Consider the following 27,759-nt stretch of genomic DNA (forward strand, 5'->3'; position numbering starts at 1 on the left):
ACCCTAAATGGCATCCCTGGTGCATCGTCCGCGACGCTCTGTCTAGCTCTGTGTAGGGCTGATTCGGAGCAATGAGACACAGATCATCGGCGAATATGAACCTCCGAGTCCGGCCTCAGAGATCGCCCAACTGGTGGCATCCGGCAACTCAGGCCGTGGAAACCTGCTTCCCATGGTTGATGATGCCACCAACTGATAATCAGAGACCGGGTGAGCCAGACCTGGTTCACCATGAAAACAGGAAAGTATTCAGCTCTCCCCTCTCTCGCAAAGATAAACGTTGCACGGCTCAGATGAAAAAAATTTCATGCACCATGTGGCAGGACTCGGAGCGCTGAGGGAGAAATTTTTTTTACTCTCAGACAACCGTTATCTTCTAGGGGGACGGGGAGATCAGAGACCGGTAGCTTCGATCCGGTTTGCTATCCGGGGATCTCATTCTTTCCATCGCGGGTCTCCGTGGAAGATATCTTTCGAAGATTGCACGCAATTTTTTTGATGTCTAGCGTCGGATACGACTGAGCAGGGTAGGCCGGTAGAGCACACGCCCCTCTTTTTTTTTCTATCTCGGTGACTACTTACAACTACGAACTGCTACGGTAGTATGTGGGAGGCCTCTAACCGCCATGTATGGGGGGAGGGCCCCCAAAAACAGAAGTATACGCACCCAGCTCTAGAATACACTACCAGCCAGTGTTGCTCTGACTCTACTGTAGAAGTGTGCGCACTGCACTAGCTGATAGGTGTATAGATAAAAAAAACCCGCAAGCAAGCATCCACCTGCGAGGGCGGCCACGTACAGCACGGATTCGATGTAAAATATGTAAACCCAGCGATTGCATGCTTCCCAGCGTGTGTACATGTATCTTTTCACAATGAGTGCTGCTCGAGAGGGGACCAAAGACCGATGCATCTCCCCGCTAGCGAATGAGATGCCGTGATTCCCCCTCTCGCTCCCATCGCCGTAACGCTACCGCCCTGGAGCTGCAGCTCGATCGGAAAAATTGAAATGACATCACAGAAACATGGTAAGTAACCAGCGCGCTGTTTTACAGATAAAACCCCATTTCATCCCCATGGGACCTTCTAGCCGGTCGCGTCTCCCGTCCGGGCGTGTCTAGCCGGACACGGATTCCGAGCGCGCGTGCGTCTTCACAGCCGTACGGGTACTTCCATGCCGGGCGGCCCTCCCCCAACTACCCGCCGTAAGCACTTATCGTCACGCTCGTACGTATATCTCGGAACCGGCCATCATCGGCAGTCGGGTTGTATATACCGTTGCCTGTCCACTTTTTTTTTCCTGGGGCCAGCCCCAGACCCCGTAGCGACGCTTCGCGTCGAGATTTGCTGCTCTCAATTTATCTTAAATACACTTTTGACAGGTGTGGACCCACTATTGCCCATTATTGTACTGCTTGCCCGCCAGGATACTGCAGACGGTGGTGGTAATGTCCCAAAAGCAGATCGGGAAACTTTCACCACCACCACGCCAAAAATGTCCGATTCAGAGAAGAGCGGAGATGATTTGTTTGGAGAAGAGGAGAAGCTAGACGAAGAAGTCGAACTCAGCGAGAAGGAAGAGGAAGAGGAGGAAGAAGAAGAAGGCCAGAAGCTCGTGGAAGTGACGATCCCGCGATATCCTCCGTCCCACGCCCCATCTAGCAAGACTTACTTTGTACGAGTGCCCAAGTTCCTCAACGTTGATGCCCACCCGTTCAACGCAGACAAGTTCGTCGAACAATGTGAAAAAGACCTCGGAGAGTCCTCCGTAGAGGAGAAAACACAGTTCAAGCTGAAAAGCGAGAACACGGTGCGATGGAAGTACGGCCGCGATGACAGCGGCAACATGATCAAGCAGTCCAACGCGCGGTTCGTAAAGTGGAGTGACGGCAGCATGTCTCTGCAATTGGGCGAGGAACTGTTTGATGTGTACGAGAAACCATATGAGGACACATTTCTGACACTGTCGCATCCGACGAACCAGCTGCTGCAGGCGACGGCAATGCTCAGCAAGGCGATGACCTTTGTGCCGACCTCGACCAAGTCCCTGACTCACAAGCGCATCACCGAGGAGCTTGCCAAGCAGCGGCTCAAGGGTGCCAGTGTTGGTAATGTGGCTACCATCGACGATCCGGAGAAGATCAAGCGAGAAGCTGAAAAGGCAGAGGAAACCAACCTCCGTGCCAGACGCAAGCTCGAGAACAAACGTAAGCAGCTCGAGGAGCGGGGCGAAGGGGGTACTGGCCGCTCGGCTCGGTACGACTATGGTGACGAGGATGACGACTTGGGGGTTGGAGCAGGTTATTCCGGTAGAAACGCCTATGAAGAAGACGATTTTGTTGTGGAAGATGAAGAGGAAGAAGAAGAAGGTGCCAAGCGGTTGGCCTCAGTCAAGAAGCGAGGAGCCGACAAGTACAAAAATAGAGACTACGACGACGAGGAAGAAGAAGAAGAAGAAGCTGGGGAGGATGAATTGGACGAGTTGGATGCCATGGCAGAGCGTGCTGAGAGAAGAAACCGAGGGTACTCTGATGAAGAAGAGGAAGAAGACAAAGCTTCGCGGAAGAAGCGTCGTGTCATTGACTATGATGAAGATGATGAGTAGGCTATTACCACTTTCGCCCCAATTCGTGTGCGCTTAATATTTATTTCTAATTGAGTATAAATCGTAAGACGCCGTGTGACGGAGATACGATATGCCGGGCGAGATCTGCAATTGAACACAGCCATCTGTTCCTTGCATAACGGCCTGTACGAAAAAAAAATATGGTATATTTTGTCTCGAATGCCTGTGAAATGTATTTTAATATAACTCGCTCGGGTCCATGTGTCTTTTCGGCTCCGGGACGTGCAGTATGGGGTGGGTAACACCGGACGCACGAGGGATCTCGCAGCAGCTGCAGAGGGGACCGAAGGCTCCTCGAGGCTCGATAAACCCCGCAGCTAGTGGAGTGTTTATTCGTACTGTATTTCCGTCTCGAAAAATTCCGAGACACTACGAGCACTTATTTCAAATATTGCCCATTTATCTGTACTTTTTTGTTATCTTGCAAATCAAAGCAAATCCTACAAATTGATCTATTACTTTTGTCATAGTTAGCTCTTCAAATGCAATTTTCAATTGGCCAGCTCACGCCCTGATGATCTTTAGTGTTCTACTCAAAGAAGCCATCCTCTTCCTCCTCGCTCTCGGCCTTGCTTTCGGGTTTGTGTGAATTCGACCTCTTCTTAGAGGATGATGACTTGGCACTTTCGCCAGCATTTGACTGTTGCTTCTTAATGTCGGACTTCAATGCTCTGGATACACCGTCTTCGTCAAGACCCACCTTGAGCTCGCCGGATTCGATCTTTTCAATCACCTGCTTCCGAACAGCACTCTTCTTATCTCTAGTTGGGGCAGCTGTGTCGTCGTTATCGTCGCTATTTGGATACAGCGACACGTACTTCTCGTCTATAGGGAAAGTGAGCACGTAATAGTAGTCAATCTCACACTGCCTGATCTCCTCGGCATCGTCTCCTCGCTTGATCGCAGCTTTCAGCCGCCGGGCAGCCTTCTTTTTCTCAAAAAACCGCACCATGTGGTACTTCTGTGCCGTATGCTTGACTTTCCTCGCCTTCTCCGCGTCCTTGAGTTCTCCTTTCAATGCTTCAATCGCTCGCTCCGTCTCTACCCTTTTATCGGCTCGAACTCTTGGATTCCGCAGTAGTCTCTCCAGATCTCGGAGTTTCTTCTTCAATTTGGAAACACTGGCCCGGCCCTCCACGCCTCGAATCTCAGTCAAATTCTTTTTCTTGGCCATTTTATATATATATCTACTCTCTGTTTAAAATATATATCTCGTCTATCGGATCTTCGTTATCACTGGAAAAATTATTTATTTCACGCTCAATTTACGCTAACGCAGCTCATTCTGTAAACTGCTTACCGCCGTGCTGAAATATGCTTACACTGTTTTTTAGCCCACTCTTACCTTCGCCAAGCGCTCTCCATTTAGCACACCACCGAACCCCCATATAAACCAGGCATCTTCAATTGACTAGCAATAGTACCGATAAGCTTGTAGCGCAATTGACTTGGGGGCTAGCCCCCAAACCCCCATAGCTCCGCTTCGCGGAGGTCTGCCGCGCTTTGAACCGAAAAACTCCCAACCTATACTGCGCGCGCACGCGAGAACATGCAGCACCAAGTCCTCGTGTCTTCGAGAGCGCATCGTCTCCAGGGGGACCTAGTGGGCCCCCGAGGCGAAGAGGCCCGAAAAACTGTACTTGGTAACCATGAAAATAGAAAGTAGACCCCAGGACTGCGAGCTGTATTTAGGGGAGAAAAATTGAGGCGTTAATGCTGAGAAGTGGGCGGCAATTGGAGGGTGCATTTTGCACAAAATAATACGTTGAGTAAGCAGTAGTGCACAAACAACCATTTTGATGGGACAAATGCCCGTGCTCACCTCAACACTATACGCGGCCCGGCACCTTTCCCCTTCTTTTTCCCCTTTCCGGTGACATTTTTTGTGCACAGCAAAACCACTGCTTTAGTTAGGTATAAGAATAATATGTCGTGGCAAGGTGGGTATTCCAATTGATCCTGGGGGAGTATAGTGTACTAACTACAAGGGGTGTTAATAGCTTACGTTGACAACTTGGTTGGTTCCGGCGCCATTGACAAGGCGGCCCTTTTCTCGAGCACCGGCGACAGCGTGTGGGCGCAGACCCCAGGCTTCAATGTACGTCAATTGCCGTTTTTTTTGTTTGGGTGTGTGTGGATTTGGCTAACGGTGGCTTCTTTTTTTTTAGGTTTCTGCTGCCGAGGTCAGTGAGATCCTCAGTGGCTACAAGGACATCTCGGGTTTGCAGGAGAAGGGTCTCCACGTAGAGGGTGAGAAGTACTTCTTGCTGCGAAACGACGACCGATCCATCTACGGCAAGAAGGACAAGACCGGTGTTGTCATTGTCAAGACCAAGCAGGCGCTCCTGGTGGCCCATTACGACGAGGCCCGAGGCACCACCGCCGGCCAGGCCACTCAGGTCGTCGAGAAGCTTGGCGACTACCTTGTGTCTACTGGATTCTAAGTATTCTTCAAGCAATTGGATAAATATACTTGTTAATATCTTTTTTTCATGTGTAGCAGCCTTAATTGGCCCATTCATTGAAGCAATGTTCTGGGGTGTAACAGTGTTAAATTGGCTCATTCATTGTAGCAGCATTAATTGGCTACAGATTGTGCTCGTTCTCAATCGTTTGTCGCATTACCCGGCTAGTAATTGGGACTCAATGGTTTCTACAGTATTCAATTCGGGTCGTATCAGTCATTGTCGTGTTATTATGTCGTAAAAGGGGGGGCATTGATCTGGGGAGTTGGGGAGGGTTAGACAGGCAGGATTCGGACCCCGGCTAATCTATCAATAGTCTAAAAGCAATTGGTTAGCTCTCGAAACAAGCAAAAGAGATTGGAAAACATACTGGAGCGACCATAGGATGGGACAGCAATGGCCCAACTACAGGCAGCGATCGCAGGAAGGCCACAATAACGCCAAAGAAGTCGCCAAACAGACCTAGAATACCAAAACACTCGATGCCAAACCCAATAAACGAGTGCTTAAGCAGAATCAACACAATTCCCAGCAAAAAGCACAGCGATCCGCGGATCTTTTGTGGCCGAGCAAAAAAGTAGAAAGTCTTTTGCACGCCAATAATCAGCGTCAGGCCGGCAATGAACAGCACGTTGCCAAACGCCAGTAGCGCCGAATCAAAAAACATGACCACGCCAAGGCCGAAGAAAAACACCCCTACGCTTCGTTAGTAACTAAACCCCCCGTAGTTGCTTCAATTTTTTTTGACTTACCGGCCGCGGTGAATCCTACGCCGCACTCTGGAATCCACTAGTTAGCATCACCAGTCTCTTGTATTGGCACGTTCACGGGATCTTACTTTGCAAATCGCTCAGCCACATTTATATTATTCTCTTTCCTTCTGAGCGTCGTCCGTTTCGTCAAATCTACGTGTCTTCTTGAAATTTGTCAAAGTCGTGTCGTGGCACGTGATCGGCTGCAGCCGCGCGGGCTGCGGTGTACTCACTCAGCCTCGATGGCCATGAGCTAGGCGAATGCTAAGCATTTGGCGACGAGAATTAGAGCAGTGCTATTGTGGGCCTCGATTTTGGTGGTGTACAGGTTCTGGTTATTTCATTTCTAACCCGAAATTACATAATTCTGTAGTCTTAAGTCGCTCATGTAAATGATTTACCATTTAAACGAAACCCAGCTGTAGCTGAATTCCTACACTACCATCATTTTCAGAGGCTAATGTAATTGCTTCAATTAGCAGAATTGTAGATCCAGCTTGAAGTGGATAATCTCTGCATCATCATTAAACTACAGGTACAACATATACCTTACCTCCGGCACATGCCCGTCTGACATATGTTCCGCGATACGGATTAAATCTTGGATATATATTCTATATATACTTGGATTTGTTACCCCCGAGCATCTGCGATATATTCACTCCCTTTATCTCGCACGTGTGCACGGTTTGAATCATGAATACTGTTGGAAGAAGACTGCTATCCACTTCAAGGGCCCTGAAAAAAAAGACTACCTTGTGATTGTAAAAGATCACCCAAACGCCCTACAAAAGCGACTGAACAACCGATCTGAGCACTTAAGCAACCTGAAGGTGGCCCTACTGCAGCAGCCGGAGCGTCCTTACCAGCGGAGGCGGGATTCTCTCCCGGGACCCGAAGGAAGGCACGACTCCAAGCTTCATCGGCTCCATGCTTACCATCCAGGCCAATTCCAAAGAAGAGGTTAAGAAAATGCTCAAGAAGGGCATTTACTACGAAAAGGGCGTCTGGGACGTAGACAATGCTGAGATCTATAATTACCTTCCTTCCTTCGCTATAGCCAAAAATCTACCATAAACTTAATCCTTACCATTGATGCGTGCGTGGCATTACGAATTGTTGCAAATTACGGTATACCACCAGGGCATTACTTTTCCATAACAATGTATAGTCTCAATCATTCTAGGTAATTCCATCCTATGATCTACTGGGTATATTATATTTGAATCTCATCACGTCCGAGATAGGTACTTGCTTTTCTATCACATAACTTAGCACCACTCAATTCTCTCATCTCATACACATGGCATTGCTTAATCGGCATTTACAATTACCGTGGTATAACATTCATATACATGGTATCACTGTAGATGCCCGATTTTCACCGGATAGCACAGCCGTGGTGAACCAGTTTCGGAACTCCGGTATGATGCGTCTCCGATAAGGGCCACCCACTAATGCTTCTCATTAGCCGTTTGTATAGGATTGTTAAGCACTTGTTCTATGATAATGACAAAAATCGAGCGGCTGCCTAAGCTGGTCATCGAGAAGGGAAACTTCAGCGACGAATATGGCCGGGTTGTGACCCTCAGAGGCATCAACGTCGCCGGGGACGCCAAGTACCCTAGCAAGCCATTGTCACCAACCCCGGTATCTCTTGAGGACGAGGAGTTCTGGAACGGCGACCAAGTCTCATACGTCGGGTCTCCTTTCCCCCTGGAAGATGCAGATGCCCATTTCCAGCGGCTCAAAGACCTGGGCTTCAATGTCGTGAGGTACCTTGTTACGTGGGAGGCCATAGAGCATGGCGGCCCCGGCGTCTACGATGACGACTTCATCACCTTCACAATTGAGATGCTCATGAAGCTACGGTCCTATGGAATGTATGCGTTTATTGACCCGCACCAGGACGTTTGGTCGAGGTACTGCGGAGGGGATGGAGCGCCGTTGTGGACTCTCTACGCTGCGGGGCTCGATCCAAAAGCATTCGAAGCCACCCAGGCGGCGCTCTTACACGGCCCAACTCCGAAAGAAGACTACTTGGACATGATCTGGGCTTCCAATTATGACCGCTTTGCATGCCTGACCATGTTCACTCTTTTCTTTGCCGGAGAGGACTTTGCTCCAAAATGCATCATCAACGGAGTGAACATCCAGAGCTATCTGCAGTCCCATTTCCTCGATACTTTTGAATATCTTGCGACAAGGATTTACGAGGCGGACTTGGGAGATGTCGTTATTGGGTTTGAGTCGATGAACGAGCCCGGTCACGGTTTCATTGGCAACGTTGATATCACTGTGCACCCGCCGGTGCAAATGGTGAAGCTGGGGCCCACTCCGACGCCTTTCGAGGCAATTCTTCTCGGCTCGGGTATTGCTGTCGATGTTGACTACTATATTTTCACTCAAATTGGACCGAAGAAGAAGCAAAACAAATTCGCAGTCGATCCAAATGGGGCACGGGTCTGGCTTGACTCCAGGCAAAGAAACGAAATCGACATCAAGTACTGCTGGGAGCGAGATCCTGCTTGGGTTGCTGGTAAATGTATCTGGGCTCTTCATGGCGTGTGGGACGACTCGTCTCAACGCCTATTGAGACCTGACTTTTTCGCATTCGACAAGACTGGCAAGCCATTCTCTGGAAACGGTGAGCGAGCCTTCGTCGACAACTACTTCGTTGACCATTGGAAGGCTTTTACCCGAAAAATGAGATCGGTTTCCCCTGATTGCATATTGTTTTTACAACCTCCCGTGAACCTTGCTCCACCGCCTCTCAAGGATACTGACCTTATTGACGCAAATACGGCATATTCGCCGCATTACTATGATGGACTGACGCTCATGCTGAAGAAGTGGAACCGGTATTTCAACGTGGATGCTGTTGGCGTCTTGCGTGGTAAGTACTTGACGCCGTTGTTTGGAATGAGGCTGGGTGAAAAGAGTATTAGATCCTCCATTGCCTCGCAGCTGCAATATATTAAGAAGGAAGGCCGCTCGCGTTTAGGTTCTATTCCTTGCTTGGTTTCAGAAATTGGAGTACCTTTTGACATGAGTGACAAAGAGGCTTACCGCACCGGTGACTACTCTGAACAGCTACGTGCAATGGATGCTTTAAATTCGGGTCTGGAGGAGGCAACATTAAGTTACACCTTGTGGAACTATACCGCCTCCAACTCCTACAAGAATGGTGATAATTGGAATGGCGAAGACTTAAGCATTTACTCCAGTGACTTCAAAGAACACAATGGCATAAGAGTGTTAGATACGCTAACGCGACCCTTTGCGTTGAGAGTGGCAGCAGAAGGAGTTTCGGTTGGCGTTTTCCAGCTGCGAAAAGGTTGCTATACCTTGAAGCTCCACAAAGCCAATGATTTGACCGAATCAAAGGAAACTGCTAAGCCAACCCAGGTGTTTATTCCTCGTGTTCGTTTCCCAGAGAATGAATTCGGAGTGTTCACATCCAGTGGCACATGGGATTATGATAAAGACTCTCAAACATTGAGCTGGTGGCACAGTCATGGATCACAAATTTTGGAGCTTAGAGGCACAGTTAATGTGAAGTCAGACTTCATGGATACGGCGTGTGTAATTGCTTAAGTTTTTATACAATACCGATAATTCAGTTTGATAGTTCTTCTTTGTAGGAACGAATTAACAAGAGAACTTATTCTCCTCTTTCCCCTCTATAGTTAAAAGCATTCCAGCGAGCGTAGGGTCCGCGCATTAATTTAGGCCTTAGTAATCAATGGAACTGCGTATCTACCATATTGGCTACTGATTTATGTGTAATGAGTCAGAAAAACAGACTGTTCTTCTCTATCTTTTCAAGGACACAAGCGGCTCTATTTTGGTATACCATTACCGGGAGTTCTATATCTTACCCCTGCCAAAGCATTAGGTACCCCATTCTGAAGTGTCAAGGAGATGACCTATTCCATTGATCCACAATTTAGAGAAGAGTCGATTATAGAGATGGAGAGGTCTGTTAATCTTTGGCTACTGGTATCTGTTTGCATCATCCCAACTAGCATTGACCATTTGTCTAGGCCCACGAGGTTCTACGTAGCTAAAGCATAAAAAGAAGAATTTTAAAAGAGATTACTGATAGCACAAGGAACCCTCTGTGACGTATTGCAACTAGTTCCACGCATTCAGATACAACAGGTGAAAATCGCTAACCGACTCTCTTGGAGAGAATTTACCTTTTAATGAAAAAAATAAAGTGGATTGGGTTTTGGGAATTCGGTAGAAGTCCCTCGTTGGTATTGAGAAGTACCTTAACGTCCTAATTACGGGAAGACCGCTCGAACTATGTGAATGGGCCTAGCTTTCGCTTATATGAAGTGTGGTAGCATAATAAGCCCAGCTCAGTAGTGAAGAGAAAGAGAATCGTACTTCGCCATGCAGTACGAACCGGATGAGCTTGCGGAGAATGTGGCTGGGGGCGCGTTCCGTTCAATGCTTTCGTTATGATTTTCGACGATACGTTATTGTCGGAACAGGTTGGATTGGACTTTAAATTCTCAAAATCACATCCAAAAGACCACGCTGGCTCGCAGATAGCTAAATTTGTAATGCCGGTAATAATATCTCTATACTACTGGTAGTTCATTATTCATTTCAAATGCTGTTATTTCAGGCACACTAGTAAGAGGATGATCTGTTAGCTTATCTTCAATCTCCAAGGATTGGACACAGATCTAAGATAGTTAGAGTTCTAGTTCTCATCGGCTTTCACTTCATCACTTACCACTCACTTATTATAAATTAAAATACAAAGACGTTTAAATGAAAGAGGAAGAAAGCTTTTCACTGTCAGAACTTGTAGTTATATGCTGTGCTCGCACTAACTCCATCTTGGACTTATTCGATCGAGTGTTTCCTATTAACAGGCCATTATCCTGCTCACTCACCACTCTCACAACAACATAAAATACATAAGATAACTTATATAATCGTTTACATATATAGATATACACAATAACAGTTCATTTTCATATCAATTGGCAAATATACCACATGCAATTGAGGTTTATCAGGCGGAATGGCTTCCGGTATCGATCGACATACACATGTATACACCCGTATACAAGCTTGAATTGGACTATACCACGGCACTACCCTGTAATACGGCAGTGCTTTTTATATATTAATTCTGCTTCCAGAACATTATTCGGCAATTTCAATGTATATATAGGTTGTCTGCATTATAATATGCAAGATATCTGCAAGCACACGTGAATGTGTTAGGTGTCAAATATCAATTATAAAGTATATCTGATCCTTATTTATACGAAGGTACAAGGTTAGACACCGAAGTGTCTACATTAAAGACGGTAAAGAAGGAAAGGGGTAAAGACAGATCGTGCTATTTATACACGAATCGGACTTCCGAGTAGCGCGCGCTCCAAGGAGTCTACCTTTAAGGCTGCGTCCACAGGACTTTCACATTCCTTGGCGCATACGCCTAGGCATTTGCTGGTGCGTTATTCTCTGGCACCCAACAGAATGAATGCATTTACACGAGATCGATATGTCATGAAAATCCAATCATCTCCGCTTTGAACTCCCAACGATCAACTTTTAGTGCGGCTGAAGCCGCTTGAGCCGCACAAATATGCGCGATAACGCGCAATTGTTTCATAGATAATGCACGAAAATGCATTGCAAAAAAGCTACAACACTCGCTGTTCCCGCGTTGTCTCCAACCGCGGTACTTGGACGAGCTCTCAGGTGCTTAACTGCTGCCGATCGAACGAGAGACGGTGTTGCCACCTGGATATGGTCGTAGCTGACTGCCGTCACCAGGAATCGAACCTGGGTCTGTTCGGCCACAACGAACTGTACTAACCACTATACTATAACGGCTCGTGGCTGATTTTCTTTTTTTATCAAGTACGTGAAAAGGTGATTTTTCAGTCACGTGAAAGTCACGTGCCACGTGAAAATCACGTGTTTGTGAAACATTATGCATTTTTATTGAAAGCATTGCCAATGAATGAAAATTGGCCTGGAGTTTGCTGAATGTACCAAAACAGAACATATTATTCAAATGCAAAAGTATGCAGCTTGAAAGTATTATCTTAAAGATTTCGAGCAGTGCTATTGTTACCCATAATTATTGTTCTCGTCCTGAAAAATAGTACAAATAATTCAAGCACTGTAATTACGGCATGAATGAATTCTGAATGGATCGTCTGTATTTTGAGCCCGTTGCGACTGCGTCACCAAGTTAGGTTTATATAGTACATAGTACATCAACATATTTGTCCGCTAAGCAGACATTTCAACATTTTGCGGTATAAAAAATCAATGAAAACCAAAAATCTTTGGTTGATGCAGCCGAATTCCTTAACGCCGAGGCGCTAATGGCACGAGGGAAACCCTTTCTACTAGAGCAAGAGCATGTGGAAGACCATTGAAGGAAATGTTCCCGCAAAATATCGGGGAAAGGACCCGAGGCCAGCCACCCGGATGTGGGAATCCACATAATTAGGGAGTGGTGATATAGAGTCCAAGATATCAGTCACTACCCTCAGTTCGTATTGAGCAGGGTCAGAAGATTGATATCTGGCAAGAAGGGGAATTATATAGCATGCTAATACTCTTATTGAGCGCGTGGCAACGGGATGTGTGTGCTTCGCTAAAGGAGTGCGGGAGAAAAGATTCACAAGGCGGTTTGGAGGGCCTGCTGTGGGAAAATGGTAATAGTACCATGAATATCGCTAAGCAGTAACTACATTGGGTCTCTGTTCTTTTCATAAGCCCGCTATTTAGGGAAATTCATTCTATCATGTTTATAACTCACTGCTCGCTCAAATAACAGTACTGGTAATATAAATCTCTCCAATGCCTTATGTTTTCCGAATTCTGACCAGCTATAATGGAATTGAACAAGTAATATAACTGCAATGAATTAATTATTAGCATCAACGGAGGGTTGGGTAGCGTGATATTTAATAAATGGATGAATTCATCTAATTGATATGTCAACTGTTTGGCTTTGCCGAATGCATCCTAGATCAGCAGGAGTGATTTGAATTAAAGGAAAAACTGTCTATGGCAACTTTCGCGAGTCGGCTCAGTAGACGGCTGTGACCAAAGGGTAGTAGAAATAAAAGGCAGATAAATTAAAAAAATTGAACGAGAATACAACATACTCGCAGTTCACGTGAAAAGGAAGAAAAAAAAAAGACCGCCGCAACTAGGCAGTTTCCTTCTTCAACACTCCTTCGGAATACTTCTTCTCTGGATTAGAATACAGCATGGTTGCGTAAATCACAACAGCGGCACCAATGAAAAAGTTGATGGACATTTTAAAGTCGTCAAAGACCAGCAACGAGGCAATGCAGCTTATAATGATTGAGACAGAAGTTGCAAAGTTTTTGGCAATATTGTCAGCATACTTGACACAGAGAGCGACGATAATACCACCCACTGCCTGGAGGAGAATTGAGAGCCAGACAATATAGTTGTATCCATGGAAGAACCCCTTGAGAGCAACCTGAGAACCGTCTTTGGCCAAAACACCAAAAAAGAAGGCCGGGAAAAGGGAGAAGAACGAGAGCTGAACATTGCGTGTCCAAAGGCTGGCCTTTGAGCCCTTCAACACTTTTTCAAAGTAAACGCCTGCAAGCCCGCTCAAGAGACATGACACGGCGACCGCAACCAGTCCGACAAACTGGTTCATGGTCGCGTGGTTCGCTGCACTTGCTGGCGCCTCTTCTTCCTCAACATCAAAGAAGAACTTGACAATTGCGTCAGTGGGGGTCTGAACCAGGGCAATGCCAACCGTGAGCAGCAATAGCGCGAACCATTGCCTGTTCGTCAGTAATCTTTTGAGAATTGTCACAGAAAAAAACGCCGTGGTGAGAATCTTGAGCTGGTATGTGACCTGGAAGGTCGCCGCGTCCAAGTGTGACACGGCGACAAACTGGAGACTGTTCTGCAGGGTGTACAGCGCAGCAGGAATTGCGAGCTTCCATACGTCACTGCTGTTCACTTCGGCAAGCACCCTTTTAATATTCCTCTCTTTGTACAGGCTGACACCAAGACAAAAGATGAGCTTGATCACCTCGTTGAGAAAGACTGCAGTGGACACGAAGTAGCGGTTAGACTCGTCATACCCTGGCATTACTCTAGAGTAGTGCATCACTAGGATAAGCGACGAGTTCTGGACCGTCAGCGTCGCCAATGCGAGGTGCTTCAAGGGGATTCCCTTCCACTGCGGCACTGTTGAAGACATGCTCTATATTTGCTGACAAGAAATTAAATGTCGACTTCTATTCATTTTACGTTTGTCAAGGGGCTGCCTGGTGTTGCTCTTCGATGCCCACCACGTGGGTGAGACACCATACCGGTCTTAAGGGCCCTCCATATTCCGGAAGAGGATTAACACCACAGGGGTTTACTCCCCTCTTTTTGTACATCTATAACAGTTCTCTAGTATTCAAGCCAAACATAAGAAGTAATACTGGTGCACTTGTTGGTTTTCTCGCTTGCTGAGCTCTCTTAGATCATGGTGGGTCGGGTATTGCCTGAGCTTAATTTTCCAACTGGTGTGACGTATACGGCTAACTTGGCCATTGTCGAGGCTGTGCATACCCGCACGGCGGCATTTGTCTTGATATCTACGTCTACGAATGATGAACCAAGAGATTCTGAACGTTAGCAAGTGTTACTATTGAGGATACGATAATAGATAAAATATAACAAAAAAATTAGGTTAAGCCTGCTTTTTAGACAGCAACATCAGCGTTCTGGTTGCCCTCAAAGTAGTCAGCCATCTCAGCATCCAGCTCCTCAACGGTCTTCTTGGCTCGTCGAGCAGGTCGCTCAGTCTTCTTCTTAACAGCCTTCTTTGGCTTAGACTGGATGGTCTTAGCCTGCTGAACGGCAGCAGCCTGCCGCTGTCGCTGCTGCTGCTGCTGTTGCTGCTGCTGGGTGCTACGAAATTAGTTAGTATTGCCGAGTTGTCAAAGGTGATCCAAGGTTGCACTTACGCAGAAGCAGTGTTAAGTCGGGTGGACAATGGTCGCTTGCTAGGATCCATAACCAATTCAACCTAGAAAAAAAATGTTAGAGCCGTTTTTGAGGTATTTAGAGAATGGAGAAAAGTTCCTACCTTCATGGTCTTGGCACCATCGTCGATAGAGGTGCCGTTGAATCGGTTGACGGCCTTGGCGGCATCACCATACTTTCTGAAGGTGACACTGACAACGCCAGTTGGCTGGCCACGGTGATTGTAGGAGGCCTGGCACACCTTAATTGGGCCAATTTCGTGGGCAAAGTATTCCTAAGTCGGAGGTTAGAGCTGGGTCACAACAAGGTACGACGCAGCTCTGCAAAAATAAAAAGAATAGTAATCTCACCAAAAGAAAGGAGATAGAATGATACCATGCGTATTCTGAGAGTGAGTGTCCCTATCGAAATATGCACGAAATAATGGGGGACAACGTAAATAGAGGCTAACTGGCCCCATGAAACAATGAGGACAATGTGGATGATGGAGAAGCTTGTAGGAGAGAAGAGCACCAAGACGTGCTCGCATATACCGTCGAACAGCCGCTTTCGCTCTGCAAAATACCCTTTGCATCATCTGGTTCACTAGTCAATAGCTGTCTCGACATCAATCATTCGCGACTCAAGATCTGGCTCGCAATTTAGGGTTGATCAAGAACCAAATAAGATGTGGAGTAAAGCAGCTTCAAAACAATTGATGATAGCCGTAGCGAGACCAAAACTATCCCCCAATGCAGCAGTTTTGCCTTGCAGCGGTCTCTCTCATTTCATGCTAACAGTCAACGAACAATCAATCGGTACACACTGTCATCTCCAGCCAGAAAAAGCTTCTTTCCATAACCACATAAAAATGTGGGTAGATCAGCCAAAAAAAATCAAAAATCCACAATTGTCCAGCCTCATTTGAAAGCCCAGCCTCATTTGAAAGCCAAAAATCAAAAAAATCCACAATTGTCAAGCGCATTTCAAAACGGCGACAAGCCAAGAAATAAATCAAGGTCACTCTCAGACGCGTAACGCAATAAAAATACCATTCCAAACCTCTCCTTTTGATTGATTCTTTTTCTTGATTCATTCTCGCAGGCAAAAACTGCATCGAAAAAAAAGAAAAAGGAACAAAAGTCAACATACCTTGACCGATGCTTCAGTAACATCAGTAGGCTATGTGCAAAAGAGGCTGGTTAGTCCACCGAACAAAAAATAAAAAAAATCTACAACGGGAAACACGCATGTCGTTTATCGAATAATCGCTGGGTAACGGCACGGTTCAAAAGTCGCACTCGGGATTGGCTGTGCGTGTTTCGCCATAACAATAGGGGAATATAAGGGGTTCTTCATACCAGGTTCGAAATAATGATTCGGTCAGCAAGTCTCTGAGCCTCGGTCAGAGTGTCCAGAGTCTGCTTAGTCGCAACAGCCGACTGCTTCGAGGACTTGGCAGGAGCAGCTGGCTTTCGCGCGCTCTTTCGTGCGGTGGACGCCTTCGTAATACCACGAGCAGAGACTCGTCGTCGCCCGGCCTTTGGCTTGGCAGCGATGATATCATCCAAGGACTTATCCAAGTTAGAGGACATTGTTTTAATATAAATAATAGATTCCAAAAAGTTCAAAACGCGATCGATTAAATGCGTTCGTGGGAAAAAAAGGTGGATGCAGAGGGAGGTTTCTGTGGTCTGTTGGGAGCGAAAATTTCAGCGTCCGGGTAACTTCGCCACCTCGAAGTTAGCCGCGTTGACGCTTTTTCCGTCCCGGAAAACATACCACCGTGCGGCGCGGCTAAATACCTCTCTCCGTACTACCACTCTTTCACTGCCCTCTATATGACAAGTTGAACTTGCTCAGAGCCGAGCGGCAAGAGGGGGTTTGGGGGGCTGGCCCCCCAACTACGGGGTCTGGGGCAGAGCCCCAGTACGTCGCACCGTCGTAAGCAAGGCAGGTGTGCAGTGTTTCGAATACGCCCTCCACACATGCTGTAGCTCGCGAAGTCGTCGTATCTCCGTGTGAGTACGACATGTGGAGCGCTTACTAAGCGTTGAATAATCAACCTCCCGACAGACCAGCCTTTGGAGTCCCCACAATGCTGAAGAGCCCCATAGTTTATATCGCTGGTCAGTCGAAAGGGCATATATAACTAGTAGAATCGCTATGATTGAAGAAATAAAGAAAAGAGACACATTTTTTTTGCCAGGAAACTCAATGTCCTGTCTACGGTGGTGCACCCTTGACCCGAAGTGAACCCCCCCTCTCAAGTGTCGAACTGGTTGAAATGTCCCAAAGTGGGGTGGTGCTCTATCAAGAAGCGCCCCCTGTGCAGGTTGGAAAAAAAGGGACGCAGTTACGCACGCAAGAAGAGGACAGGCATATGCGCTCCAGCCTTGTCAAATGTACATCTTTCCCCTAGCGACAGGACCATTTGTATAACTTCTCCGAATATATTCTGACCAAAAAACACGGGGTATCCACGCGTTACCCCCCTATCCCCGGTTGATCCATAATACCTAGGTAATACGAGGTCATTGTGCGAAGAAAGATAGACGAGTCCAATTCTGCGAAAAATACAACCCCCTGAAAGCCTTAAGAGAGAGAGATATGACAATGGACGCTGCTTCAGCGACTGTGACGCCACCTCCCGAGCCCGAGAGGAAGATGTCGAGGCCCGTGAAGCACGTGGAGTACGTTCTCACGGCGAGCTTTGACATTGACGCCGGGCCCACCATGACCTTCCAGTACCCTGCGCCCATCCAGGGCGACCGCTACCTCATGGCGGAGCTCATGCTGCCCGATGGATCGCACAGTCGGACCCAGGACTGGACAATGTTCTTCCTGTATAGTGAGCCAGGCTCCTCCACACTCGAGTATAACATCTCTGACGAGAAGGAGAAGCAGGCGGCGACAAAATACTACGTGCTTAATCTGTGCCAGACCGAGTTCACGGACGCTGTCAAGCGCGGTGCTTCGGTCAAGGCGATGTGCCTCATCACGCCGCACCCGTACTTCCACGTGTTCAAGCCGCTGCTCATTCTGGCCCTCGATGCGTACCTGAGAAGCCCCAATGTGAAGCATCTTCAGACCCTCTACGATGCCATCAACTCAATTGACGTGTCGCGCATGCCGCGGCTTTCACCGTCGGAGAAGCTGGTGCTGGCCTCGAGCGAGAACACGACGCTGTTCAGCGACAAGTTCGAGCAGGCGGCTATTTCTCCCCGCGGCGACCACCAGCAAACAGGCAGCCTGTTTGACCCCAATTCCGGCAACGACGGCGAGCCGTCGTACTATATTGACCTCAAGAACCAGGGGCTCGTATCACGCATTGCACGGGATACGCACTTCTACGAGACCAAGGTCGACTTCAACGGCAAGAAGATCCCCATCAAGATCCCTATGGACTTCTTCGCCGAGTCGGTCGGCGATTTCTCGCTCATCCGGCTTATCTCGACCGTCACCTCCATCACGGGGCGCTTCGACATGCTCCATCCGCAGCTGACCATCTACGGCCCGGGGACGCCACCTCTAATTGTGCTCATCAACGCGTTGCTGACCCAGAAACGGATTCTGTTTGTAGGCATGAACTCGCCGTCGAGCGATGTGGCAGAACACGTGCTGGCGGCCTGTTCATTGGCATCAGGCGGCATCCTGCGCTCGTTCAACACTCACGCTTTCCCCTACACGGATCTCAGCAAGGTTGACGACCTGCTCTCGTCGGACGGGTACATTGCCGGTGTCAAGAACCCGGCGTTCGAGCGCCACGCCGACTGGTGGGACGTCATTGTCGATACCGAGCAGGGCGTCATGAAGATCAGCCCGGAGATTGGGTCGACCTTGGCCGCGACAACAGACCGCAGCTTCGCCTCACCGAATCCCGACGACATGCAGTTTGTAGAGACGCTCAAGACTATGATCGCCAACCACTACGGCGAGACCTCCATCCGTACCCACTGCCGCCAGTACATTAAGCGGTTCGTGCGCATCGCCATCAACTACGAGGAGCATCGCTACGGCGCGACTAACCTGTGGCCGTCCCCTACTGACCCCAATTACAAGGTCGTCCCCGGGTACGGCTACACGTGGCCCAGCGAGCACCACAAGCTCCAGGACTTTGCGACATACTCGCCGGTAATTGAGGGCTGGCGCACTTCGCGGTCGTACCATTACTACGTAGAGGACCAGCAGCGGTCCTGGGAGAAGCCCCCCAAGTTCGTAGTCGACTTTGAGTACCACCTTGACCGGCTGCGCCTCCAGAAGCTGACCTACGAGGAGTCCGGCTTCATCTTCAACACGCTGTGCTCCCACACTAAAGACTACGACGACATCAACCGCCTTCTCTCAGCCTCCTCGCTCGGCAATCTGTTCTACCTTGCAATGGGCCTCTTCCACCGCGACTCGTCGGTGCGCACCTTGACGGTGCTTCTAATTCAGCGCATCGAGCACCACGCCGCAGGCAAGGTCTTCTTCAAGGGCATGAGTCCCTTCCAGAAACTCGCATACCGCCGTCTCCAGGCTGAGGCCGCCCACCAGAAACCCCTGCCTCCCTCAAACGGCCCTTCAACCCCGCCAAGTAAGGACGCTCTAGCGACATAGACCCCAATAAATACTCCGCTACTTCTTGGGGGGACCAGTCCCCCCAAACCCCCCCTGGGGCTCCGCTACGCGGAGGTGATTGTAGACCATTGCCGGTAGGCTAGGCTGTTGCAAAGATCTTGTTACAAATTTGTAACGATGTTGCGAGCTGTTACAAACATTTCGTTACGATGTTGGGAGGTTTGTTACGCTCTCCGCGAAGCGGAGCCACGGGAGCTCGAGGGCTGGCCCTCGAATACACTCTGCTACTAGGAGCTCCTCACCCAAATTCCCTGAGGTCCGCAGAGAACAGCTGATCCGCCTATAGGATCAGTTGTATAACTGTGAATGGCTATTTGAAGACATATTTGCTGTTGATTAATAGTACTGGTAGTTTACTGGTACTGGAAGGTTGAAGGGTGGAGGGGGGTCGGGTTTTTCAAATTGCAACGCGCCAGCGAAACATCACGAAACGACAATGGACACAGCCAAGGCGACGGGGAAGTCCAGTTCAGGCGATACCCCGCTGTTGCAGAAACGGAAAAAAGGATATGAAAGCATAGACCGAAAGGCCTCGCCAATTGAGCCCGGGAAGAGCTCGCAAAAGTGGTTTCTGTCGACAAAGGTGATCATCCTGGCCTCGGTGGTGCTGCGCCTAGCCTTCTTCTACTGGGGGCTCTATCAAGATACACACATGGACCTGCGGTTCACTGACATCGACTACTTTGTGTTTACGGACGCGTCGCGGTTTGTCGCCAACGGAGGGTCGCCGTATGACCGCGAAACCTACCGGTACACTCCTCTACTAGCATGGCTGCTGTGGCCTACGAACTACTGGTTCTCGTTCGGCAAGTTCCTATTCGCCGCCGGAGACATTGTCGCTGGATATCTTATTCTCAGACTGTTCCGAATAAGGGGCGTGCCCGAACAGAAGGCTGTGCTCTACTCGTCAATATGGCTGCTCAATCCCATGGTGTGCACAATCTCGACGCGCGGATCGAGCGAAGGTCTTCTGGGTGCCATGGTGATCTCTGTTGTGTGGGCTGTCTATTCCAAGCGGTTTATCGCGGGCGGTCTGCTGGCTGGTCTTTCGGTGCACTTCAAGCTGTATCCGATCATCTACGTGCCGACCATCCTGTGGGCCACCGACAGCTCTCCGCCTTGTAGATTGCTTCCGGGGCCCATTGGCCGGTTCCTTAACCGGGACAGAATGCTGTTTGGCGTATCTAGCGCGGCTCTGTTCCTTGCATTGCACATGTCCATGTACTCTGTTTACGGGATGGAGTATGTCGAACACACTTACACGTACCATCTGCGGCGGCTGGACCATCGGCACAACTTCTCACCGTACTCTACGCTGCTGTACATGTCGTCTTCTCCAGTTGCATCGGTTTTGGCCGAGCCGCAGTCGTTTTACTCGTCCGTCGTGAAGCCAATTCTGCTCAAGCCCAGCGCGTGGGCGTTCATTCCGCAGCTGTCGCTTTCGGGATTGATTCTGCCGCTGGCGTTTGCCAAGCGCGATCTCATCAAGACGATGTTTCTGCAGACGGTCGTGTTTGTGACGTTTAACAAGGTGTGCACGTCGCAGTACTTTATGTGGTACATGGTGCTGGTTCCGTTTTACGGGCCCGGTTTTTTCGGTGCGTCGCGTCGCAGGAAGTCAATCGTTGCATTCTTTGTGCTTCTGTGGGTCGTGGCACAGGCATTGTGGATCAACGAAGCATACAAGCTCGAATTCCTCGGCGAGTCGACGTTCTATCCGGGGCTCTACGTTGTGACGCTGCTTTTCTTTGCCGTCAATTGCATCGGGCTGGGGCTGTTTATCCAAGAAATGTAATATACACTGCTTCCATCTCTCCCTAGAATTTTTAATAAGAGACGGATCTGTACATGTTTAATTGTGAGAAGATTGAAGAGCTAACAGATCTCTTATTAGTTGATTGAGTGGGTTCCAGTCATAACGCATTATGTGCCCCAAGAGGGACGGCCTTTTCCTTCTACTCCCTGCCCAGAGAAGCCTGGACTATTGAAGTCCCTACAGCTTTCCTGTGTCCGTTACATTCGTCAGCTCTGCCTGGATCCCCACGAACCTCAAGTTTGATTTTAATTACTTGAATTCTACTTGACTCTACGGTGTATGGCTCTAAGGTGTATGGTTCTAACGGTGTATGGTCCTACGGTGAATGGTCCTACAGTAAATGGTCCTACAGTAAATGGTCCTACAGTAAATGGTCCTACGATATTTGATTCTAGGTGGATCAACCATTAGAGTACAATTGGAGGATTAAAAATTACTTTCGGAGCTTCCGCAGGAAGGCGAGGAGCACGACGGCGACGGCATAAAGCTGCTCCTTGAAGAAGAACAAAAAGGCCGAGGTCAAGGCCGACTGGAGGACCTTGGTGGAAATGCCCTTATACAAACCGGAAACACCCTCAGCGGCAATAATCCGTCGAATGCCCTGAATGAGGTTGCTGCTGGCCTCGCCGCTCTTGTTTCGCACCTGCAGCCGCGCTTTGAGCGTAATATACGGGTAAGTGACGCTGGTAGCGACAATCTTGCCCAGGGCGCCCAAGAAGAACGCATCAAGCGGGGTGAGCTTTCGCTTCCGCTGTACAGCGTTCTTGAGTTGCTCGAAGATGGTGTACTGCAGAATTGGGTTGATGACCAGCACCAGCGCCGGGCCAATGCCGGAGAAGAGGCCCTTTACACCGTCGTGCTTGATGAGATCGTTAACAGTCTCGATCATGCCCATCTTCTTGCCGCCGTCCTTGACGGTCATTCGCGTGTTGACGACCCAGATCGGGTTGGTCGCAAACACGGTGGCAGACCCGGCGAGCGCGCCAGCGGCCATGGTCTGCGGCGTCGAGAGGATCTCGCTCTTGAAGAACGCCTTGGTTCCTTCGTAGAAGTAGTAGTAGATGAAGTTGGTAATGGCAATGCCAAACACTGCCGAGTCCAGCCCGGAGTAGAGTCCAGATATGCCTTCCCGCTGGACGATCTGTCGCGCAGCGTGGAGAGCACTGGTGTTCTTCTTCACATCGGGATCAGAGCTGTCTTCCTCCTCCTTCTTGATTCGAGCCGCCTCGGTCTGGGCCCGAGTCGACAGGGTCAACAACGGGTATGTAACGACAGTAGACAGGACACCACCTCCGGCGCCAGCAACAGCGTGTGCTACGGTATCATTAGACATTTTCTCTTCTCTTCTTTTTACAGCTATGGGAATTGCTAGACTATTAGAGCTGGGTATAGCGGGGTATATATATATTTTATGTCTCCTGTCGCATGGACTATATGGGGTAAGGTATGTCTAGCCGCAGCATGCGATTATCAGTTAAACCGAGGTCCGGCCCCGGTCCACTCCGTCTCGGCCATTCGTCCGTCCCTCCTCCATCAGGACCCAGGCTAATATTCATGGATATTTTCCATTTAGAATTGAATTCTTTGGAAGAGTTCCTAGTGAATGGTTTATAAATTTGGAATGTTATTATATGTAGATGACCTGGTAACCTGTTTTTGCGAGAGTTAGAAGGATCGTATGACATAACCGAGGAACCTATAGGACACCGACCGACATGCCGGAGCCATGGCACACGAAAATTAATTGGAAGCCCTACATGTGCGAGAGCCGTCTTGCGTGGGGCTTTCTTCAATTTCAGCAGACCGTACTTGGATATAGGGGTAATCTGACATCAGCAACTTGGCATTACTCTGATATTGTATAACGACTACTAGTTTATAATGGTTGATTGAGGGAATTCCAGAATATATTTCATATCTCTAGTTATTACATTGAATCCCCCACACAGGAATCACACAACTATCGTATGTCCTACATTAGCCAGCCCACGAGCCGCACACGCCTCACGAGCCGCACAGGCGGGGGAAGGGGGGTTTGGGGGGTGCAACCCCCCTACTAACGGTCTGGGGCAGCGCCCCAGTAGCAGTCCACTGGACACTTGGAGGAATAGTACATGAGAACACTGGTTAATTCATTTTTGTGGTAGAGTAGCATGGAAGGATCACACCTTGTCGGGGTACTATCAGATCAATGATGATACAGCATGCGCGCGCAAGCACTATGGAGCGATAAAAAAATATCAAACCCGAGCGCTGATTTGAAAAATTCAAGCGATAGAGAACCATGAAGGTATTGCTGGCTGCGGAGGATTCGGGCAGTTTAAAAAGTAAGATATTCCAGATCTATTCGAAGATCGTTACTAACACATTTGCTAGTTGCTGATTTTCCACGAGGGACTGATACCTCGAAACGAGACTCACTTGAGCCCTCTAGTATCAACACCTACCACGAGAAAGGTAGGAAAGATTGCATCGATCTCGTGAGAGTTACCGAATACAAAGGCAATAGACTGGCAATTGCTGCACGGCGCAATGGATCGGTAGAAATCTACGATCTTAATACCGACGATTTGGCTCTCGTCCACTCGTGGAGCGAACCTAACCAAAAAGAAGAAGCAGAGGAAGACAAGTTTGTTGGGCTCGAACACTGTGGCGAGTACCTGGTCGCCTGTACCGAGAAGGGCGTGGTAAAGCGGTTTAACCTTGAAAACCACGAGGCTGCAGATGTCCACATTGACAATAAGGCGGGGAAAAAACTGTCGTTCTTCAAGCGGTACTCCAAAAGCTCAGTGTTTGCAATTGGAGGAAAGGACTGGGATGTCCAGCTGATAGAGCTCAAGTGGGACGATAAGGAGAAAATCAATACTGTGTTCAAAGGAAAGAACGTCAAGAATGACAGGTTAGACATGACGGTCCCGATCTGGCCCACCGGCATAGTCTTTCTAGGGTCCCATGAGAAATTCGTGATTACAACTCATTACGGACAGATCCGACTGTACGATACCAAACGTGGTAGACGACCCTACGAGAGCGTCAAGGTTGCTGAGCACCCTATATCCGCCTTTGCTTCAGGCGGCGACAGCGATACCATTGTGTTTAGCGACAACCACACGACGACTGCATTATTCTCACTCAAGGATATGAAGTCCCTGGGCAAGTTCCAAGGCGCAACTGGAGCCGTCCAGGATATTCATGCATTCAATAACTCAATCCTGGCCACGGGTGGTCTGGACAGATACCTCAGAACCTTTGACATCAAGACCCGAGAGACTTTGGGTAAGGTGTTCATTGGAACGCAGATATCGGCTGTATGGGTGTTGGAGGATGACACTTCCCAGGATGTCAAGCGCAAGATGAATGAGGATGAAGTGGAAGAGGAAGAAATGTGGCAGGAGCTTGAAAAGGGATCCAAAAAGAAGAAGAAGCGGACCGAGTAATTCATCGACTCATGTATATTAATATATTTATGCCATTCCCTTGGCCATTTTCTTGGCATGGCCGGCTTTTCTATTATGGTTCCCATGCCGGGCTTTATTTTGCTCCTTGCGCTGTTGGTTTCGTCGCGCCGAAGTGCTTGAGCCCTCGAATTTGGACGGTGTAGATGTACCAGAGTTCTCGACTTCGGACGGTGTAGACGTCCCAGAGCCCTCTAATTTGGGTGAGCCATCTACTTTGGGCGAGCTCTTGAATCTGGGCGTGGAGAATCCAGAGCCCCGTGTGTCTTCATCTGAGTGTTGCACTTCATTTGGCCGATTATTAGGCTGGTCCAAGAATGATGCGTGCTTCTTGGCAAAACGGTTTCCGCTGAACATATACCGCTGCTGGAGGATCTGCTTTCGCTTGGGTTGTCGTTCAAGCATTCTAGCCCACCCTTCAATCTGCTCATCGGACCAATCAGTGACGCTACGCATTTTGCCACGGGCACTGGACTTTCGCGATTCTTTGGCAAACAGTTGCGGCGAGGATTCGTACATTTCCCACAGGTACTGTTCGGTTTTGTCCACGGCTTTTGAGGATTCTGGAGTAGACTCTTCGAGCGCCTCTGCCTCGGCATACGTATCATCTCTCTCATCCTCATCTGCTTCGTATATGAGCCTAAGGGTGGTTTCGAGATGCGACTTGGACTGCTTTGTGAGCTCAAGTGGTGTTTTCTTGCCGAATATGAACTTCTCCTTCGGCGCCTTGGCGATATCTTCATACGAACTTGTCTGAGGCTCACTCAACGCGTCAGGGTTTTCAAGTAGATATGCACTGGCAGACTCAACATTGCCGCTAAACTGGTTGAGGAACGATGAAGCACCATTAAACGACAGCTGTGGGAATAGTTCAAGCAGAGTCTCGACCTTGATCGGGTCAGGAGACTGCTCCATGGTATTGCGGATCCTCGAAGCAACTCTCAGGGCAAACTCGCCCCCAATATTGTCAAGATCGCGGTACAACCGGTCGTTATTCAGCAATTCCCGCGCCAGCTCGGCATCCGAAAATAACACCGCCACATTGGCAATTGCCGACTGGTCTTTACTCTTGGTATAATGCAATATAAGTTTAGCAAGCCTCTGGATAATCATAGGCGCCCCCTGGGACTGGACCCCGAGGATGTACTTAGTCACCGCCCGCTTGTTCTTTGCGCCATATATCGACACAAAGTCCCACACCATCTCAACGCTAGGCGACGGTAATGCTTCTGGCGCTCTTGTAATCAAATAGAACACTAGTTTCCTCAATTGATCTTCAAGCACCGACTTCCTCAATTTTTGACCCGACTCAGAACCGCAACTGCGGACGTATGAAGCCAGGAACCCAGCCAGATCGCCAGAAAACTCCACTTCACGAGACGCAAACGCCTCAAGCACCTTCACCCATCCTTGAACCGCCAACTCCCACACCTCATCGTCCACTTGACGCCTTATTTCCGGTAAAGGGTATGCTATAATCTCAACTTCCATATTCCGTATGCCGATATCGCTCGGAGTGAAAGCGGCTCCGAGGAACCTTTAAATTGTGGTGTTCGCGACCCCCCTTCTGGGTCCCAATCAGCCCGCTAAGAATGACTTCATATGAGTCAGAGATCAAGAGCCAGTTCAAGCCTCAGATCGCTGAGAAGCCATTAGTAGAGGAGCGAGGCCAGCCTCCGAGATACCTCGGGTTCGTGGCGGGCATGTTCTCCGGCGTGACCAAGAATATGGTCGGGCATCCCTTTGATACCGTCAAGGTGCGGCTCCAAACCGCCAAGGACGGCCATTTCAAGGGCCCCATGGACTGTGTGCTCCAGACGATGCGCAAGGAAGGAATCCGCGGGTTCTACAAAGGATGCACTCCACCGCTGGTCGGCTGGATGGTCATGGACTCCGTCATGCTTGGGTCTCTCCACAACTACCGGCGGCTGATCCACGAGCACATCTACCCGGACGAAAAGGAGCTTCCTTTCCTGGGCAAGATCACAGCTGGTATGTTCGCCGGCTGGACGGTGAGTTTCGTGGCTGCTCCAGTCGAGCACGTCAAGGCGCGGCTGCAGGTGCAGTACGATGCCAAATCCAAGCTGTATAAGGGCCCGGTGAACTGTGCTCTGACGCTTCTCCGAGAGAACGGGTTAGTGCGCGGATTGTACCGGGGCCTCATCCCGACCATGATCTTCCGGACGAACTTCATCTTCTGGTGGGGCAGCTACGATATCTTCACCAAGTGGTTTGAGAAGAATATGCCGGCTATGCCGACGACAGCGGTCAATTTCTGGGCCGGAGGGCTTAGTGCGACCGTGTTCTGGGTCTTTGCGTACCCGGCCGACGTTGTCAAGCAGCGCATTATGACGGACAATATGCATAACCCCCAGTACAACAGCTGGGCCCAGGCGGTCAAGGGCGTCTACCGCCAGTACGGCTATCGGGGCTTCTTCAAGGGATTCGTCCCTTCAATTCTGCGGTCTTTCCCCGCCAATGCCGCTGCCCTGGCTGCGTTCGAGGCAGTCATGAGAACGCTTCACTAGAGTTTTTTTACGAACACTTACTTTACGACCATAGAAATGCTGATAGACTTTGAAATGACAGATGAATGTTACTTTTCCCACGGTTTCTTGCGTTGGGGGGCCGTTGACTGTGACGATGCCTCTTGGCCCAGTACCTCGTTTGGAATCTGCTTGATCCCCGGGATTGGCTTGCCGGAAAGGATCAGTTCGACGATTTCTTCGTAGGAACGGGGTGCTTCGCCCTCTGAGGGGAGGGATTGCTCTTCAGGAGTCGCCCATTTCCTGTATTGTTCGATGTCGACTGTTTCGTTGGTAGCTTTGTTGAAGAAAAATGCCTTGGCTCGGAGAACAACCTCTTCTTTGGAGAGAGGGTCTTGGGGGGTTACGCTTTGTAGTACTTGCTGGAGTCCATTCTGGAATGCTTCGTCAGTATCCCATGGGTAGTCTCTGAATTCTTTGAATAATGATTCGGACATGTCGTGTAGTGTGATGTTCGGTTGGCCGATAGGCCGAATCGT

At 49.0% G+C, this 27,759-nt stretch overlaps 13 protein-coding genes and 2 non-coding genes across 15 annotated transcripts; 7 read left to right on the forward strand and 8 right to left on the reverse strand.

Annotated features, from left to right (window-relative positions):
* Window positions 1–1,495: 1,495 nt before the first annotated feature.
* On the forward strand, window positions 1,496–2,605 carry LEO1 (Paf1-complex subunit LEO1; the record flags this gene model as incomplete). The annotated part of the gene is made up of 1 exon (XM_076686572.1): window positions 1,496–2,605. The coding sequence occupies one exon, from the start codon at window positions 1,496–1,498 to the stop codon at window positions 2,603–2,605; it is 1,110 nt and encodes a 369-aa protein (XP_076539166.1).
* Window positions 2,606–3,155: 550 nt separating this feature from the next.
* Window positions 3,156–3,800, reverse strand: EFG1 (Efg1p; the record flags this gene model as incomplete). The annotated part of the gene is made up of 1 exon (XM_076686573.1): window positions 3,156–3,800. The coding sequence occupies one exon, from the start codon at window positions 3,798–3,800 to the stop codon at window positions 3,156–3,158; it is 645 nt and encodes a 214-aa protein (XP_076539167.1).
* Window positions 3,801–4,553: 753 nt separating this feature from the next.
* PFY1 (profilin) lies at window positions 4,554–5,070 on the forward strand (the record flags this gene model as incomplete). The annotated part of the gene is made up of 3 exons (XM_076686574.1): window positions 4,554–4,566; window positions 4,627–4,724; window positions 4,795–5,070. The coding sequence occupies 3 exons, from the start codon at window positions 4,554–4,556 to the stop codon at window positions 5,068–5,070; spliced, it is 387 nt and encodes a 128-aa protein (XP_076539168.1).
* Window positions 5,071–5,366: 296 nt separating this feature from the next.
* Window positions 5,367–5,951, reverse strand: GOT1 (Got1p; the record flags this gene model as incomplete). Its single annotated transcript, XM_076686575.1, has 4 exons — window positions 5,367–5,408; window positions 5,462–5,787; window positions 5,844–5,870; window positions 5,930–5,951. The coding sequence occupies 4 exons, from the start codon at window positions 5,949–5,951 to the stop codon at window positions 5,367–5,369; spliced, it is 417 nt and encodes a 138-aa protein (XP_076539169.1).
* A 1,401-nt stretch (window positions 5,952–7,352) lies between these two features.
* Window positions 7,353–9,440, forward strand: EGH1 (ergosteryl-beta-glucosidase; the record flags this gene model as incomplete). The annotated part of the gene is made up of 1 exon (XM_076686576.1): window positions 7,353–9,440. The coding sequence occupies one exon, from the start codon at window positions 7,353–7,355 to the stop codon at window positions 9,438–9,440; it is 2,088 nt and encodes a 695-aa protein (XP_076539170.1).
* A 2,078-nt stretch (window positions 9,441–11,518) lies between these two features.
* Window positions 11,519–11,637, reverse strand: TRVA0_040S00529. Its single transcript, XR_013062096.1, has one exon. It is a non-coding gene; the product is annotated as a ribosomal RNA (ribosomal RNA).
* Window positions 11,638–11,639: 2 nt separating this feature from the next.
* On the reverse strand, window positions 11,640–11,711 carry tRNA-His(GTG). The gene has a single exon. It is a non-coding gene; the product is annotated as a tRNA-His (tRNA).
* Window positions 11,712–13,047: 1,336 nt separating this feature from the next.
* TRVA0_040S00562 (uncharacterized protein) lies at window positions 13,048–13,977 on the reverse strand (the record flags this gene model as incomplete). Its single annotated transcript, XM_076686577.1, has 1 exon — window positions 13,048–13,977. The coding sequence occupies one exon, from the start codon at window positions 13,975–13,977 to the stop codon at window positions 13,048–13,050; it is 930 nt and encodes a 309-aa protein (XP_076539171.1).
* A 604-nt stretch (window positions 13,978–14,581) lies between these two features.
* On the reverse strand, window positions 14,582–16,438 carry YRA1 (RNA-binding protein YRA1; the record flags this gene model as incomplete). The annotated part of the gene is made up of 5 exons (XM_076686578.1): window positions 14,582–14,789; window positions 14,846–14,907; window positions 14,968–15,138; window positions 15,996–16,025; window positions 16,205–16,438. The coding sequence occupies 5 exons, from the start codon at window positions 16,436–16,438 to the stop codon at window positions 14,582–14,584; spliced, it is 705 nt and encodes a 234-aa protein (XP_076539172.1).
* Window positions 16,439–17,459: 1,021 nt separating this feature from the next.
* AFI1 (Afi1p) lies at window positions 17,460–19,442 on the forward strand (the record flags this gene model as incomplete). The annotated part of the gene is made up of 1 exon (XM_076686579.1): window positions 17,460–19,442. One exon carries the CDS (start codon window positions 17,460–17,462, stop codon window positions 19,440–19,442), a length of 1,983 nt encoding a protein of 660 aa, XP_076539173.1.
* A 457-nt stretch (window positions 19,443–19,899) lies between these two features.
* GPI14 (glycosylphosphatidylinositol-alpha 1,4 mannosyltransferase I) lies at window positions 19,900–21,258 on the forward strand (the record flags this gene model as incomplete). The annotated part of the gene is made up of 1 exon (XM_076686580.1): window positions 19,900–21,258. One exon carries the CDS (start codon window positions 19,900–19,902, stop codon window positions 21,256–21,258), a length of 1,359 nt encoding a protein of 452 aa, XP_076539174.1.
* A 454-nt stretch (window positions 21,259–21,712) lies between these two features.
* Window positions 21,713–22,612, reverse strand: FLX1 (mitochondrial FAD carrier protein Flx1p; the record flags this gene model as incomplete). The annotated part of the gene is made up of 1 exon (XM_076686581.1): window positions 21,713–22,612. The coding sequence occupies one exon, from the start codon at window positions 22,610–22,612 to the stop codon at window positions 21,713–21,715; it is 900 nt and encodes a 299-aa protein (XP_076539175.1).
* A 951-nt stretch (window positions 22,613–23,563) lies between these two features.
* NSA1 (ribosome biosynthesis protein NSA1) lies at window positions 23,564–24,716 on the forward strand (the record flags this gene model as incomplete). Its single annotated transcript, XM_076686582.1, has 2 exons — window positions 23,564–23,606; window positions 23,656–24,716. 2 exons carry the CDS (start codon window positions 23,564–23,566, stop codon window positions 24,714–24,716), a joined length of 1,104 nt encoding a protein of 367 aa, XP_076539176.1.
* A 27-nt stretch (window positions 24,717–24,743) lies between these two features.
* CUE3 (Cue3p) lies at window positions 24,744–25,937 on the reverse strand (the record flags this gene model as incomplete). The annotated part of the gene is made up of 1 exon (XM_076686583.1): window positions 24,744–25,937. One exon carries the CDS (start codon window positions 25,935–25,937, stop codon window positions 24,744–24,746), a length of 1,194 nt encoding a protein of 397 aa, XP_076539177.1.
* A 389-nt stretch (window positions 25,938–26,326) lies between these two features.
* YMC1 (mitochondrial glycine transporter Ymc1p) lies at window positions 26,327–27,262 on the forward strand (the record flags this gene model as incomplete). Its single annotated transcript, XM_076686584.1, has 1 exon — window positions 26,327–27,262. The coding sequence occupies one exon, from the start codon at window positions 26,327–26,329 to the stop codon at window positions 27,260–27,262; it is 936 nt and encodes a 311-aa protein (XP_076539178.1).
* Window positions 27,263–27,759: the final 497 nt, after the last annotated feature.

This window comes from Trichomonascus vanleenenianus (genome assembly GCF_965637985.1).
Source record: "Trichomonascus vanleenenianus strain CLIB 3782 genome assembly, contig: TRVA0_040S, whole genome shotgun sequence".
Lineage (NCBI taxonomy): Eukaryota > Fungi > Ascomycota > Dipodascomycetes > Dipodascales > Trichomonascaceae > Blastobotrys > Blastobotrys vanleenenianus.